General features: G+C 43.0%; 2 protein-coding genes across 2 annotated transcripts in view; both read left to right on the forward strand.

Annotated features, from left to right (window-relative positions):
* The window catches only part of LOC102384911 (ATP-binding cassette sub-family A member 8-like), a 65,734-nt gene that overhangs the window by 48,892 nt on the left and 4,424 nt on the right, over window positions 1–12,418 (forward strand). The window contains exon 42 of the mRNA XM_025196231.1: window positions 7,074–7,173. Within this exon, the coding sequence (XP_025052016.1) occupies window positions 7,074–7,173 (100 nt within the window). The remainder of the gene's footprint in view (window positions 1–7,073; window positions 7,174–12,418) is intronic.
* Window positions 1–12,418, forward strand: part of LOC102385166 (ATP-binding cassette sub-family A member 10) — a 72,822-nt gene that overhangs the window by 1,641 nt on the left and 58,763 nt on the right. Inside the window, exons 2-8 of the mRNA XM_025196232.1 lie at window positions 445–1,106; window positions 1,471–1,649; window positions 1,774–1,864; window positions 3,271–4,771; window positions 5,012–5,161; window positions 7,074–7,173; window positions 9,995–10,106. The gene's annotated coding sequence lies outside the window, so the exon portion shown is untranslated. The remainder of the gene's footprint in view (window positions 1–444; window positions 1,107–1,470; window positions 1,650–1,773; window positions 1,865–3,270; window positions 4,772–5,011; window positions 5,162–7,073; window positions 7,174–9,994; window positions 10,107–12,418) is intronic.

Genomic DNA, 12,418 nt, shown 5'->3' on the forward strand with positions numbered 1-12,418 from the left:
AAAGAGAAAGAGAGCAATAAACGATCTAAATGGCATGTTTCCCTGATGCATTTTTGTGTTCAGAGTTAGAAAATTGAAAATCCCCCGTTGGTACTGTCATTATGTGAGCCATTCCCTGCCCACCACCATAGTCTTCCGGGACTGGACAAAATCAGGCCCAGAGGTCATCCTAGTGGCCCACCCTTATTCTTCGTTTAGCCATCATATTAAATGAAAACAAATTGTAAAAGTAACCAATGAATCGTGCGTCCTTGCTGCACAGTGATGTGATAAGCTGTGTATATGCTTGCACATGGGCCGGGGGAGAGAAATTAATTGCAGAAGACATTGCCAGGTTAGCACACAGTGCTGGGAGGGTGCAAGAGTTGACAAGTAGCTTAGAAAAAGTAGCAGAAAGTGGTTGATGATAAATCCAGTAAGTACTAAACTTTTCTCTGTTGGTAGCCTGCAAGAACTAATAATGGAATAAGTGGGCTCACTAATATTAAAGGAAGTACAGACATTTTGTTACCAGGAAAGGAGTCCATTTACAATAAGTGGAGACAGAATGGCTTAAGTTTGAAGACATAACTCTATCTGAACCACAGCAATGGGATCTCAATGCTAGCCTATGCTCTGCAACTTGCACTCTTCCAAAAAATCCCCCCAAAAACAATTTAAAAATGCACTGGTTTGACAGTAGGTGTCAGTGCAGTATTCTTGGAGTGTCATGGGAGGAAAAATTCACAGCTGAAGGCATTAGAAAAAAGACAGTGCATCCACAAGCACCACTAAGAAACAGAGGCTTGCTTGGCCTGGGCACCTGCTCAAACTACAGACACCTCACCTGGCACGACAAATACAGGCATGTTTGGTCAGGGAAACCTTAAGACACCACAAACAACGATCTTAATGAGCTAGTAATCCAACGGCATGAGATTGTTGACCTTGCAGCAGATTGTAATACCTGGAGATCATTAGTTGCTCCCTTATGTCATGTGGAAAAAGAGCACTGCCTGAGCCACTCCACTTCCACGGTAGTTTGATGTCCTGGGGAGACCTTCCCAGCTGAGAAAAGTGTGCACTGTCCAACAAGGGAAAAGCTATTCTCCCATGCAGAGCAAGAGGTAATGTATGAATGCACCTTCCTTCCCTTTTATGAGCTTGTAGTCTCCATAAAATAACTTCATGGAGTTGCACATTGTGGGCAGGTGAGGTCATTTGGTCATTAAATTGTGAATATGATTCCTGAAGCACTTTATTGCTTTGATTAAAAAGCATCAACTCTCATTAACATATTTGTTTCAAATTTTATATCTAGTCATGGGGGGCGGGGGGAAGGCAGATGAGGAGGCAGTGTTTCAAAAAACATTTTGAAACTAGAAAGTGTTATGAATTAAGGACTTTTTGGCTGAATGCCAGCATTGTTCTATAACCTTAATTGAGGTTAAGGTTTAATTGAGTCCATGATAAAATTTCCATTTATTCCAGTGAGGCCTGGCTTTCTCCATTACTGCTTTCAGAAGATTGGAGGATTAGACTGGAAGATTTTGCTCTACAAGTCAATAAAAACCTCAATTGTGCCAATAAAAGGCTTTCATTGTTCTTCACTGACAAGTTGCATTTTACTACTCTTTCCTGAAGTGTATTGCCCCGTGTTTCATAATCAGGTATTTAACAAGTGTTCACATGTTTGATGTGCTTCAGAATCTCAATTTTTTAATGGCTCAAGAAGACTTCCCTTGGGTGAGTGAGCTCTGAAATATAAATTGCTTTGCATTTCTTTCTCCCTAGACTGCAACGTTTTTATCTGATGTGGGAAGTTAAAGTGTGTTGGCTCTTCTTCGGTTTTGAATAAAAAATGGGGGATTGGCTGCTACTTGAGGTAGGTTTTGTTTGCCAACTTTTCTCATATTACTAAATTTACAACTAAGTGACAACAGAAAAGTGACTTCAGTATCAGCAAGTCTCATCTAAGACTTTACGTTTCCTAAATTAATATAACAATAATTGTTACAAAAGCTTCAGCACACATTGAAGGAGCATTTAAAAATATCCCCAACTCCATAAACATTAGAGCTGAATGAGAAATAACTTCCCTGTCCAGAGAAAGTTTCTGTTTTCCTTTTGTGCTTGTTTCTGCTAATTCTGAAGGCTTTGTCCTCTATGAATTTACCACTAACCAAACTGTCAAAAATACATGCCTAAGACATCTGTGTAGGAATAAATTGTGTTCTATGATTTTTATTCTTTTGTTTTTGTCTAGTGCAAATAAAAATCTGGGTTTTTTTTATGGAAGCCATAGTTAGCCTTTGAAATGGTGGTGTGGATTTCCAAATGTGCGGCTTCTCAGGGATGCAGGTGGATAAATCTCTTGAGGCTGTTTTTAGAGCAGAAAAGCATATACATTGATTTTCAACTGAGTCGCAGATTTACTAAACCCAGAAAATCACTGGCTCATACTTTGGGGAATTGATCTTCAACTGAGTCACAGATTAACTAATCCCAGCAAGTCACTGAGTGGCACCTTGGGGAATAACTCGTCTCCGACTAGAATTCTGGAACAAAATATTTCTACAAAATATTTTTCTTTTAGAAAATGCTGCTTTGTCAAGACCCTGATATTTGCAGGAAAAAAATCCTGTTTCTGCTAACTTCCAATCGCACACAACGAGGACCTGCCAGGAGTCTTCCAGACGTCTCACCTGGCAGGTGCTGGGGTCCGTGGCTCCCGAGCAGACCTGCCTTTGGGAACTCGCTCAGGGCTTCCTTGGGGCAGCCCTATAGGTGCTGGCTCACCTCACTCCCAGCTCTGCAGGAACGTCGGGAGCGAGGTGAAGAAAAAAAATCAAAGCATTGAATTTGAAACGTTCCCAAGTAAAACTAATTATAGTCTCCTTGGTTCATGAGTCGAGACTGAGGCACGACTCCCAGAGCTTGTAGACCTTCAGGGCTCAAAACATTTCAAGACAAAAATGTCTTAATTTCTAAACCAAGTTTTAAAACGGATATTTTCCCTTCTGAGGGTATTTTCAGGTTGATGCACTTCAAGGCAGCTCCACCTAAACTTGGATATGATTTTATATCCCTCCAACTCGGGTATGATTGTATAGAGGCCAGTCCTACTGGGTTCTGAATTTTGTCAAAAACCCCTGAAATCAGTGTGGTGAGAGCAGTTCCCACCTCCGAGGAAGGACTCAGCATCTCACGTGATCAGACCCATGCTTTCCTGTTGCTTTCATGGATCAGACTCTTGTGACTTGACATTTGTATGTTTTTTCCTCTATGTAGAAAGCTGCAGAAGCAAAGACTTGACTTAGAAACTTTTGTCTGTACCATCCTTGTGAGAGATTTCTGGGTACGAACTTGTTTCCAGCGGAAGGAGCTCAGCAGCAAGTTCCCAAGGTCGTGGGGCAAGGAGAAGAGGTGCAGGGAGAGAGCAGTCGGGACAACGGTCACATTATTGAAACACTTTTGGCAGCATGGCAAAGAAACATGGCTGTGTCTCTAGAGCTACCCGCCAAGAAAACTTGCAGAAGGTTTTATTTGTTCCCCTTGCATTTTTAGAAAGTTTCTTAGTTTAGAACCAGTGGCAGTTTCCTTCCTCAATCGACGGTTTCCAGGGGGCAAGATTACTTTCATTTCTCTCTTTCTTGCACCCACCTGTCTGTGCTGACTGAAGAGCAGAGTGATTGATTTTTTCTGGAACACGTGGAATTTCAAAAATACTGGAAAAAACCCATTATTTCCGGCAAAGAAAGACCCATGGTTACATTTTCATCTGTGACAAAGGCTTGACTCCATCTCCCTTGGGTTAATACCATCTGTCACATATCCTCCCCTCCAACACTGTTAACTTTGCAATAGCAATAGTTACTGTATTAGCCTACATAATTTTGACTGCTTCTGTGTCTCTGATAACTTAGCTGGAAACCAACGTTGCACTAGAGGACTTGTGCCAGGGAAACTTGCCCTGACTTGTGAAAAAGGTGGGGACGTCCTATATGGTGCAGCTTACAGATCAAGCTGGGAAATGCATTTAAACTGTGGCATTCAGGAAATCAACTTGCTGTTTTCCTTTGCTTTATGTCCAGATGGGAAGAAGGGAGGGAGTTTTCCGGTCTGGGGTTATCGTACAAGAAATCAGTTAAAAGCTTTTGTCTGTACAATACTTTGCCAACAAAATTGTTGTCCTCCAGAAGTAAGTGCTGCTTAATGCATCCAGAAGCATAATCAAGTTTAGAAAAGACATCTTGGGATTTTCTTTATCCTCCGCCTCTTCTCTCTCCTGTTTTACACTCAGTGTCCCAAGAGTTTCCTGGAAGCTCAACAACAACATGCTCTGTATTAGCGTTATATGAGATAAAGAGTTGTGGAGGACTGCCAAGAAGAAAGGCTCTCGGGGTTCGGCCAATAAGAAGCAGAGCGGTCATGTAATGCGATGCTTTTTGGCAAATGCACAAAAAGGAGGGGGAGAGACCTGCGCACAAAGCAGCACTTGGAGTCATCACTGTGTCTGTAAATATATTCCCGGCAAACTACATATTTTGGGGTTGTTTTCCCCTGATATTAGAAGGGGAAAAAATTCTCAATTCCTCTCAAAACTTTTCCCTTAAGATTTCCTGCTTTTCAAATCCATCACATTAAACAGATACATCAACATCTAAAAATCAGTGACTCAACAAGCAATGCTGGACTGTCATGCTAGAAATGTGGAACTTGCAAGCTCAGAGCCTTTCTTTCTAACGGACAGTATTTACATTCTGCTGCAGTTCATCAGCCCTATAGAGAGGTTTGTAATACATTTTTTGTTCTTATTATGTACCTATAACAGCACTTTAACAACTTTCATCTTTCTAAAATGTACCTGTTTCCTACCAATCCTACCAACCCAGAATGACAGCATTTTAATTCTCCTGTTGCGAATGACTGGCCAAGGTACAAAAGAGACCTTAAGTATTAATAAAGGGACCCAAGGAAATTAGCTTGCTGAGATCTAATTGTAACTGCAACTTTCTAATGCTTCCTTTAGGCTCAACAATGTTTAAAAAACATATGGAACGAAGGATGAGAAACCTACTTTATTCCAGGAGAGGCATTAGGACTGGTGGGGCTCAATGGAGCTGGTAAAAGCACAGCTATACATATGATCACTGGAGAGACCACGCTGAGCACTGGACAGGTAGGTGAGATGTGATGGGTGGAGGAGTGAGGTAGACTCCAAAGTAACTGTTGGGTAGAAAATTCAATGACTCATCCCAAATCATAAATTGAGTTAGAACAAAATAATATTTGGGCTCAGACTTATAGCCTGCACATCCCACACATTATGATCAGCTAACGTATTTAATGTATCAGTGTTTCACTTCCTGTCAGTCCAACCAGATCATGGAAACTGGGTGAAGTTATGTGTTATATTTAAACCATATTAAAACTGCAGAATGTTAAAGTTAGAACATGCTGTGAGCAGTCGCTCATTAAGGATTAAAACTGCTTCTTGTCTGCACACCTGATTGCTGTTGGAAACCAGGACACCTGGTTTCTATACCTGCTTGGAAGGTGAGGTGACAGAGACAGGGATGGGGATGGGAGGGATGGGGATGGGAATGATGCATCTTGGGATGCTGGAGAGCTGAAAAATACTTGTTTTAACTCCATGGAGCAGACTCAAGTTACCCTAACATGATCCAGGTAGCACAGCTGAGAGTGTGTGCTGGTCTAAAGTGGTGCAACTTTGAGATACTCAGAGGGACTTAGCGTGAGTTAATGTGCTTTAATGCATGGATACTCATATTTTAAGTGCATGTAGTATGGTCTAAATGTAACATATATTTTCACCTTTATTTCAATAAACCACACATGACCAGAAGACTGGGAATGAAAGCTTGCACCCCAGCAAAAATTACTCCCAAAAGTGTTAAGTTACAGTCTCAGGGGAACAACCCCTGGGAAGAGCCAGAGATCAATTCCCACTTTACAGAGGTAATCTACAAAGATCTAGGGAGGATTATGACTGTGTTGTTTGGTATTTTAATCACTAAGTGATAGCACCTGGGTCCAGAAACTCTAACAGAGCTAATTGAAGGGGGGCAGTAAAAGGTGGTGCTCTGAGTAGAGAGAACAACTGCAGACTGCCCCAGCTACAGCACAAAAAATGCAGGCTCTGCCCCTCCCTCAAATACCTTTCAGCAAAGGCATATTGTCTATTAGAGCTCTGCACATCTAGAAACTGCAGAGCTCAAAAATGGATAAAGTCTTCCCCCCAAGTGTTCCTCCAAACCTTTGCTGTAGCAGATTTACAGACCAGTGGGTGGTTTCTCCTCCAAGGTGTACTACACTGAGATCAACACAAAGTAGGGCTGTGCAAAACGGGTCCTATTAGATTTGGATTCGGCCCAAATCAGGAACAGTGATTCGATTCGTTGATTTGGATCACCGTCCCTGATTCGATTTGGCCGAATCCAAATCTGAAGATTCAATGCTGATTCAGTGAATCAGCCATTCGGACACAGGTACAGCTTTAAAAGTTTTTTCTACATACCTTGAGGTACCAACGTGGCTTGTGATCGCTGTGATGCTGCAGTGCATGAAGTGTCCCATAGGAGCGTGGTGGGGCTCTCCAGCATGCTCAGCAGTGAACCCAGAAGTGAACCAGAAGCACTTCAAGCTGAGCGCGCTTCAAACTGGCCTCTGTGCTTCTGTGGGATGCTGCATCTGCCCCAGCACCGCAGCGTTCAGAGTCCCTGCTACCTAGAGGTATGTAGAAAAAACATTTAAAGCTGTGTCTACATCCGAATCTCCGGATCTGTCCAAATCTCTCTGAATCAATTTGGAGGGTTCTGATTTGATTCGGAGAGATTAAAGGATCTTCTGATTTGCTTCGGAGATTCAGCCACCAAATCTTGTCAAATCTCTGCCAAATTGAATCAGGGACCAAAGCTTTGCATAGTCCTAACACAAAGCTGTTGCAAATGAGATTAATCTTTGGGACAAGTGAAAGCCTAGCAATTGCCTTTACAAACAAAACAAGAAATGCTTTGTATATTTATTATGGTGCTGGGAAATAACGAGAACCTTCCTGTTGGTTGTTCCAGGTGTTCTTGGAGCTCTCCCTGGAGCAAGAGAAACACGACTTTGATCTGGAGTTGGATGAAAACATGAATTCAAACAACTTCAGTGGGAAGAGCCCTCAAGGTATTAACACGCAAATCCCCAAGTTTACCAATGGGCTTCAAAGAGAATGCAGGTTTGGAGTGGTTTCCTTGAATGGAATATATCCTGAGTCCTTACTGTGGTCTCATTTAAATATATCCTCAGATTCTACCATCTGCCTGAGGCTGCTGTTCAGGTCACAAAAATCAGTAGAGTTTTGTCAATCGAGCAACTCCAGTGTATGCCATCTGAGAAACTGCCCTCCATGTGAGCTGTGCAGCACATATATCATGCTTGACATTGCCCAGGAGCACGTAAGGAACCAGTCAAACGAGTCTTTGAATCATTAGCAATTACCTTTTTGTATGAGAGAGGTCCCAGGTTACTTGAAAAAGGGCAACACAGAGTCTGTCTTTGGAAAGCAAGGGAATGGAAGACTCCAGGAGAGTGATCAGTCTGTCTTACTACAACACTTGAAAAGTTAATTTGCCATGTCCAATCTCATGTTTATGAATTTTGTGGATGACAAAGTTAGGAAAGGCACTAGTCATTTTTGTGAACAGGTAATCTAGATTATCTCCAGACTATGGTAATGTACTGGTGAGTGAAAATCAGGGAAGAGAGTCCCAACACACGTTTTCCTCTTCATCTTCTAATCACATTAGAGAATGTGGACCAATATTTTGATCTTCTCTGCTCAGTTCCTGTGAAGTGACACAAATAAAATTATTTGGCTTAAAAGCATCCTTACATTCAAATACAGTTTTCACTCTGTTACTGTACTCTGCCAATAAAAGCCACCTGCCGTTCTTCAAACTATCACTTCTCTTTGAATGACTGGTTTTTCAAGTGTGTCACATCTCTCTGATGTCTAAGGCCCACCTTCCAGATTAGGGGTGCAAGGGATGTCATTCCCCCTGTTGAGTGGCTAGTTAAATTATGTGAATTGGGTCCTACCTGGGTTACCAATCTGCTGACCAAAAGGCTAATCAGCAATTAAATATATGATTGGGGCAGACATGGGTGTGGGCCATCTATCAGACCCTAATAATAGTAGGTAAAATCCCTAAATAAAACCCACTTCCCCACAGCAGTGGGGGAAAGGGATATTTATTAAAAGGGACAGCAGCAAAGCAACAATACCAACAGCAATAACTACAATCAGGATGAGCTGTTGGCTCTCCCAGGCCGTCCATCTCCAACAGCCTCTCGCTGCTAGGCTAAGGGCAGCGCTGTGTGTGGTCGCTTCCACCCTACCACCTGCAGGATTTTGGCTGGAGACCTGGTCCATAGATGCCAAAGATCCTATTACCAACTCCCAGCTCTCAGGAGCTAATCTCAGGCATTTTATACACGAGGTACTTTCTCAATACAAAACCCAGTCTCTCTCCTTCGTGGTCTTTCCCACACTCGTTCTCAGGTGGGCTTATATGTGCTGATAGCCCAGGCCTCCACAAAGGAGAAAAGCCACACCATACCTAGGCCTGACACCCCAACTTGCCAGCCCTCACACTTAGCCCGCTGTGTGAATGTTGAGCTGCTTGCTTGCAGTCTGATGCTTTAAATGAAGAAAGTCCTGAAAGTTCATGTTTGTCATCTGCAACACCTGGCCATCCCCTTTATCTCATTTGGCCTTTGGTTACAGTTTTGCAACACCAGTGGTGAGCAAGGGTCCAGGGCCTTTCATTTGGCAACACCTCCTCTCATGGCAGCATCTTGCCCCAGCTCTGTTCTTTGCAGCCAGAGTCTCAAGACCACCCGACTTCATTGTAGACCTCGCCCCGCTGCTTTTACTGAGCACCCCACACAGACGAGCCCATGCCACTTTCAGACTACCAGTCAGTGTGCTCACCCTCTTGGGGTCCGTGGCTTTGCTCTGTGCTCCTCCAGAGTCAGAAACCCCTGGACAACCAACATCCGTCCATGCTGAGCTTCTGGAGATTAGAAGTCCTGGGAGTCCTTGCTACAGCTTGGACCCTGTCTGCACAGGAAAATAGGATTGCTAAGACTTTGTAAATTTACTGCAATTTGCCTGCGACACAGGCATGACTGCAGCTCTCTTCCCCCACTTAAGCAAAGCTCTTCCAGCGTCTCTTACAGTATAAACTTCACGGCACTTTCTGCTGTCTGTGCATGTAATTGAACCTGGCTGTGTTTCTACTATAGGCCTCAAGAACCTGGTTGCTGTTCTATAGCTGACATTAGAAAAGCTCTCTGTTCAAAATGTCCTGAACTAGAAATCAAGTGTTCCTATGACCCCTGCTCTATATCCAACTACTGAGAAGTGAGGGATACTTCTGCTATTTAGAAGCTATTTTCTAGATAATATTTTGCAAACAACACTATTGACCTGCATAGATAATGGAGCTTACATTTGCTTTCCTGTTTACCTACATTATCTTGGTGTTTCATTCCCTTTGAAGTCAGTAGGACTCCTGCACCAATAAGTGAATTTATAAGAGGCAGACAAGGTTCTTTGGGTAAATGTGGTATCTTTTATTAGATCAAAAAATAGTTAGAAACATTGTGCCTGAAAGCTTGTAAAGAACAAACACACTTCTTCTGGCATAGGGAGAGTCTGCTGGTGTTTATATGCTCTCCTGGGTGGAACAGAAGTTTAAACCAATATGCACGATCAGGTCTGTGAAAACACAAATGTATGGCAGAGAAGATCAGAGGGGATTTGATTTAATAGATGCAAGACAAGTAGTTGGGGAGGGGAAAGGGGAGAATGGTGACCTGATAGTAGAATGAAGCTGGTAAAATGTAGCAAGGTTACCTGGAGTTATTAGATGGCAGGCAGCTTATAACATGCCATAAATCCAATGTCTATATTTAATCCATGATTTTTTGTATCCAGTAGATTTATGAAGTGAAGTTCGTTGGCTCGTCTACAAAAGGTATTTAGTAAATTCCCTTTGAGACTGGAAAGAGAGTGGTTGTCTTGTAAGAAACGTACACCTGCAGTTAATCAGGTATTTTTGTCTATGATAGATTTGCGGGGTGTGTTCATTCAGGTGCACAGTTGCTGTTTAGTTTCTCCTATGTCTTTTCCATTTGGGCATTCAAGATATATAACATTTCTCGAGGAGCAGGTGTGAGATCCAGGAATGGTGATGGTTCTGTTGTGGGATGTAGTTATTTTGGGAATGGTTTTACATTTCTTGTCCCGACATGGTCTGGATCCATTCGGTGTGCTTTAGGCTGTAGGAAGTTTGCGTCTGGTGATGAGGTTGGCGAGGTTCAGTGCCTGTTTGAAGGCTACGATGGGTGATTTTGGAAACTAACGTTGGCAATTTTTTCTTGTTTCCTCACTGCCCTTTGTGAAGTCAAAACTTCAAGAGTTTTCCATTAACTTTGGGAGAGGTTTCCCTTCAGCAGCTCAGCAGCAATATGCTTCCTGTAAAATAGAATATCATGAAGGAGTGCCAAGGAAGAAGGCTCCTAGAGAGTAGAGAAGCTAATTCAAAACAAAGTGATCACATGAGCTTAGCTTTTTGGCAGAATTACTACTACAGAGAAGAAACAGCTATTCACAGAAAGGCACTAGGAGTCAGTGCTGTCACAGTTTATCCCAGGGAAAAAGGCTTTTGCATTTTCTTCCTGTTTACAAGGAAAATATACTCATTGGTTCATAGATGTAGGGTCGGAAGGGACCTGAACAGATCATCAAGTCCGACCCGCTGCCATGGGCAGGAATACTGGGCTTATATGACCGCTGGTAAGTTTAAGCTCATATGACCCCAGCTAGGTAATTATCAAGCCTCCTTTTAAATACCCTCAAGGTAGGAGCCAGCACCACTTCCCTTGGAAGCTGGTTCCAGATCCTGGCGGCCCCGAACCTACTCTCAATCAACTTGTGGCCGTTATTCCTTGTTACTCCGGGAGGTGTTTGGGGGAACAGGGTCTCACCCATTCCCATCTGGTCCCCCCTGGTAAGTTTATGGATGGCCACTAGATCCCCTCTCAGCCTTTTCTTGTGGCGGCTGAAGAGGTTCAGGTCTCATAGCCTCTCCTCATAGGGTCTGCCCTGCTGCCCCCTCATCATGCGGGTGGCCCTCTTCCACTGGATGCACGCCTCCTTTTTGGCTTTCAGGAATTCCTGAATGCCTTTGGTGAGCCAAGGGGGCTTTTGAGCACTCTTGCCCCCTTTGACTCGCGTTGGGACTGTCACCCCTTGGGCTCGGAGGATCGTCTCCTTAAGGAACAACCACTCGTCTTGGACACCTAGTTTCCCTACTCTCCGGGACTGCAAAGCCTCTCCTACCAATCTCCTCAACTGGCTGAACTCGGCCCTCCTGAAATCAAAGGCTACTGCCTTGCTGCAGGCCCTTGACACCCTGCGCTGGATGGTGAACTCCAACGTGCTGGAAGTCCAGCAGTATGGAAATAAACGTGCTCCAGCAGACTCTGGGGTCACATGCATCAGCATCCTCGTGCCGAAAAATGGTGGCAGGATGCTTTGAGCCCACCGCCATTTTTCAGTGCATGGGATGCTGACACCTCATGTGATCCTTGGGTGGTTTTAATAAGCGCAGCTTGCTAATTAAAGTGCCCCCTGCGTCTCCCAGAGCTCATGTAAAAATGCCCGCTGTTTACAAAATACAGTACGTTTTCTGTGTGTGTGAAATAAAATATTTTTGTTAAAAAGGATGTTTCTGTCCCCCTTTTTAACAAAAACAAATCCTTCAATCACAATCTTTTAAAAGTACTCAGATAAAAAATCCTCCACGCTGATTTTCACCCACCTGTTGCTCAGCATGGGTCTCAACATATGCCAAGCCTACTGGAAATGCATTGGGAGCTAACAATGAATGTAGCACTGGGGAGTTAGCTGTTTTCCAAAAACATGTCATTTATTTGAAGTTAAACTGCCTGGCATGTTTCAGCATTTCATATACATTTTCTCTCATGAGTAGAGTTAAAAATAGTTAGAAACCTGAGTTATGAACCAGAGAAGTTTTCTTGTACTTGGGAGAAAAAAATCAACAGTTGATACAGTGCATCTTGGGAGTTCAATATTTATTAAGTTAGAGTACAGTCATAAAACTGAAAGGTGAGGTTGAGTTCCCACGGCGTTTGCTCGCTTGTGAAGGGCTGATCTAATGAAATGTTCCCAAAATAGTTTATAAAAAACCCCCCTGTCCTTTGTTCAGTAGTGATGGTGACTATTTTGAATTGAATCAATGGTATAGTGACTATTTGTGTCATATATATAGACAATATTATATTATTCTTAATGTTTCCATTTTTTTCCATTATCATTCCTAAATTCCTGCTCTTGCAG

This window comes from Alligator sinensis, unplaced genomic scaffold (assembly GCF_000455745.1).
Source record: "Alligator sinensis unplaced genomic scaffold, ASM45574v1 scaffold282_2, whole genome shotgun sequence".
Lineage (NCBI taxonomy): Eukaryota > Metazoa > Chordata > Crocodylia > Alligatoridae > Alligator > Alligator sinensis.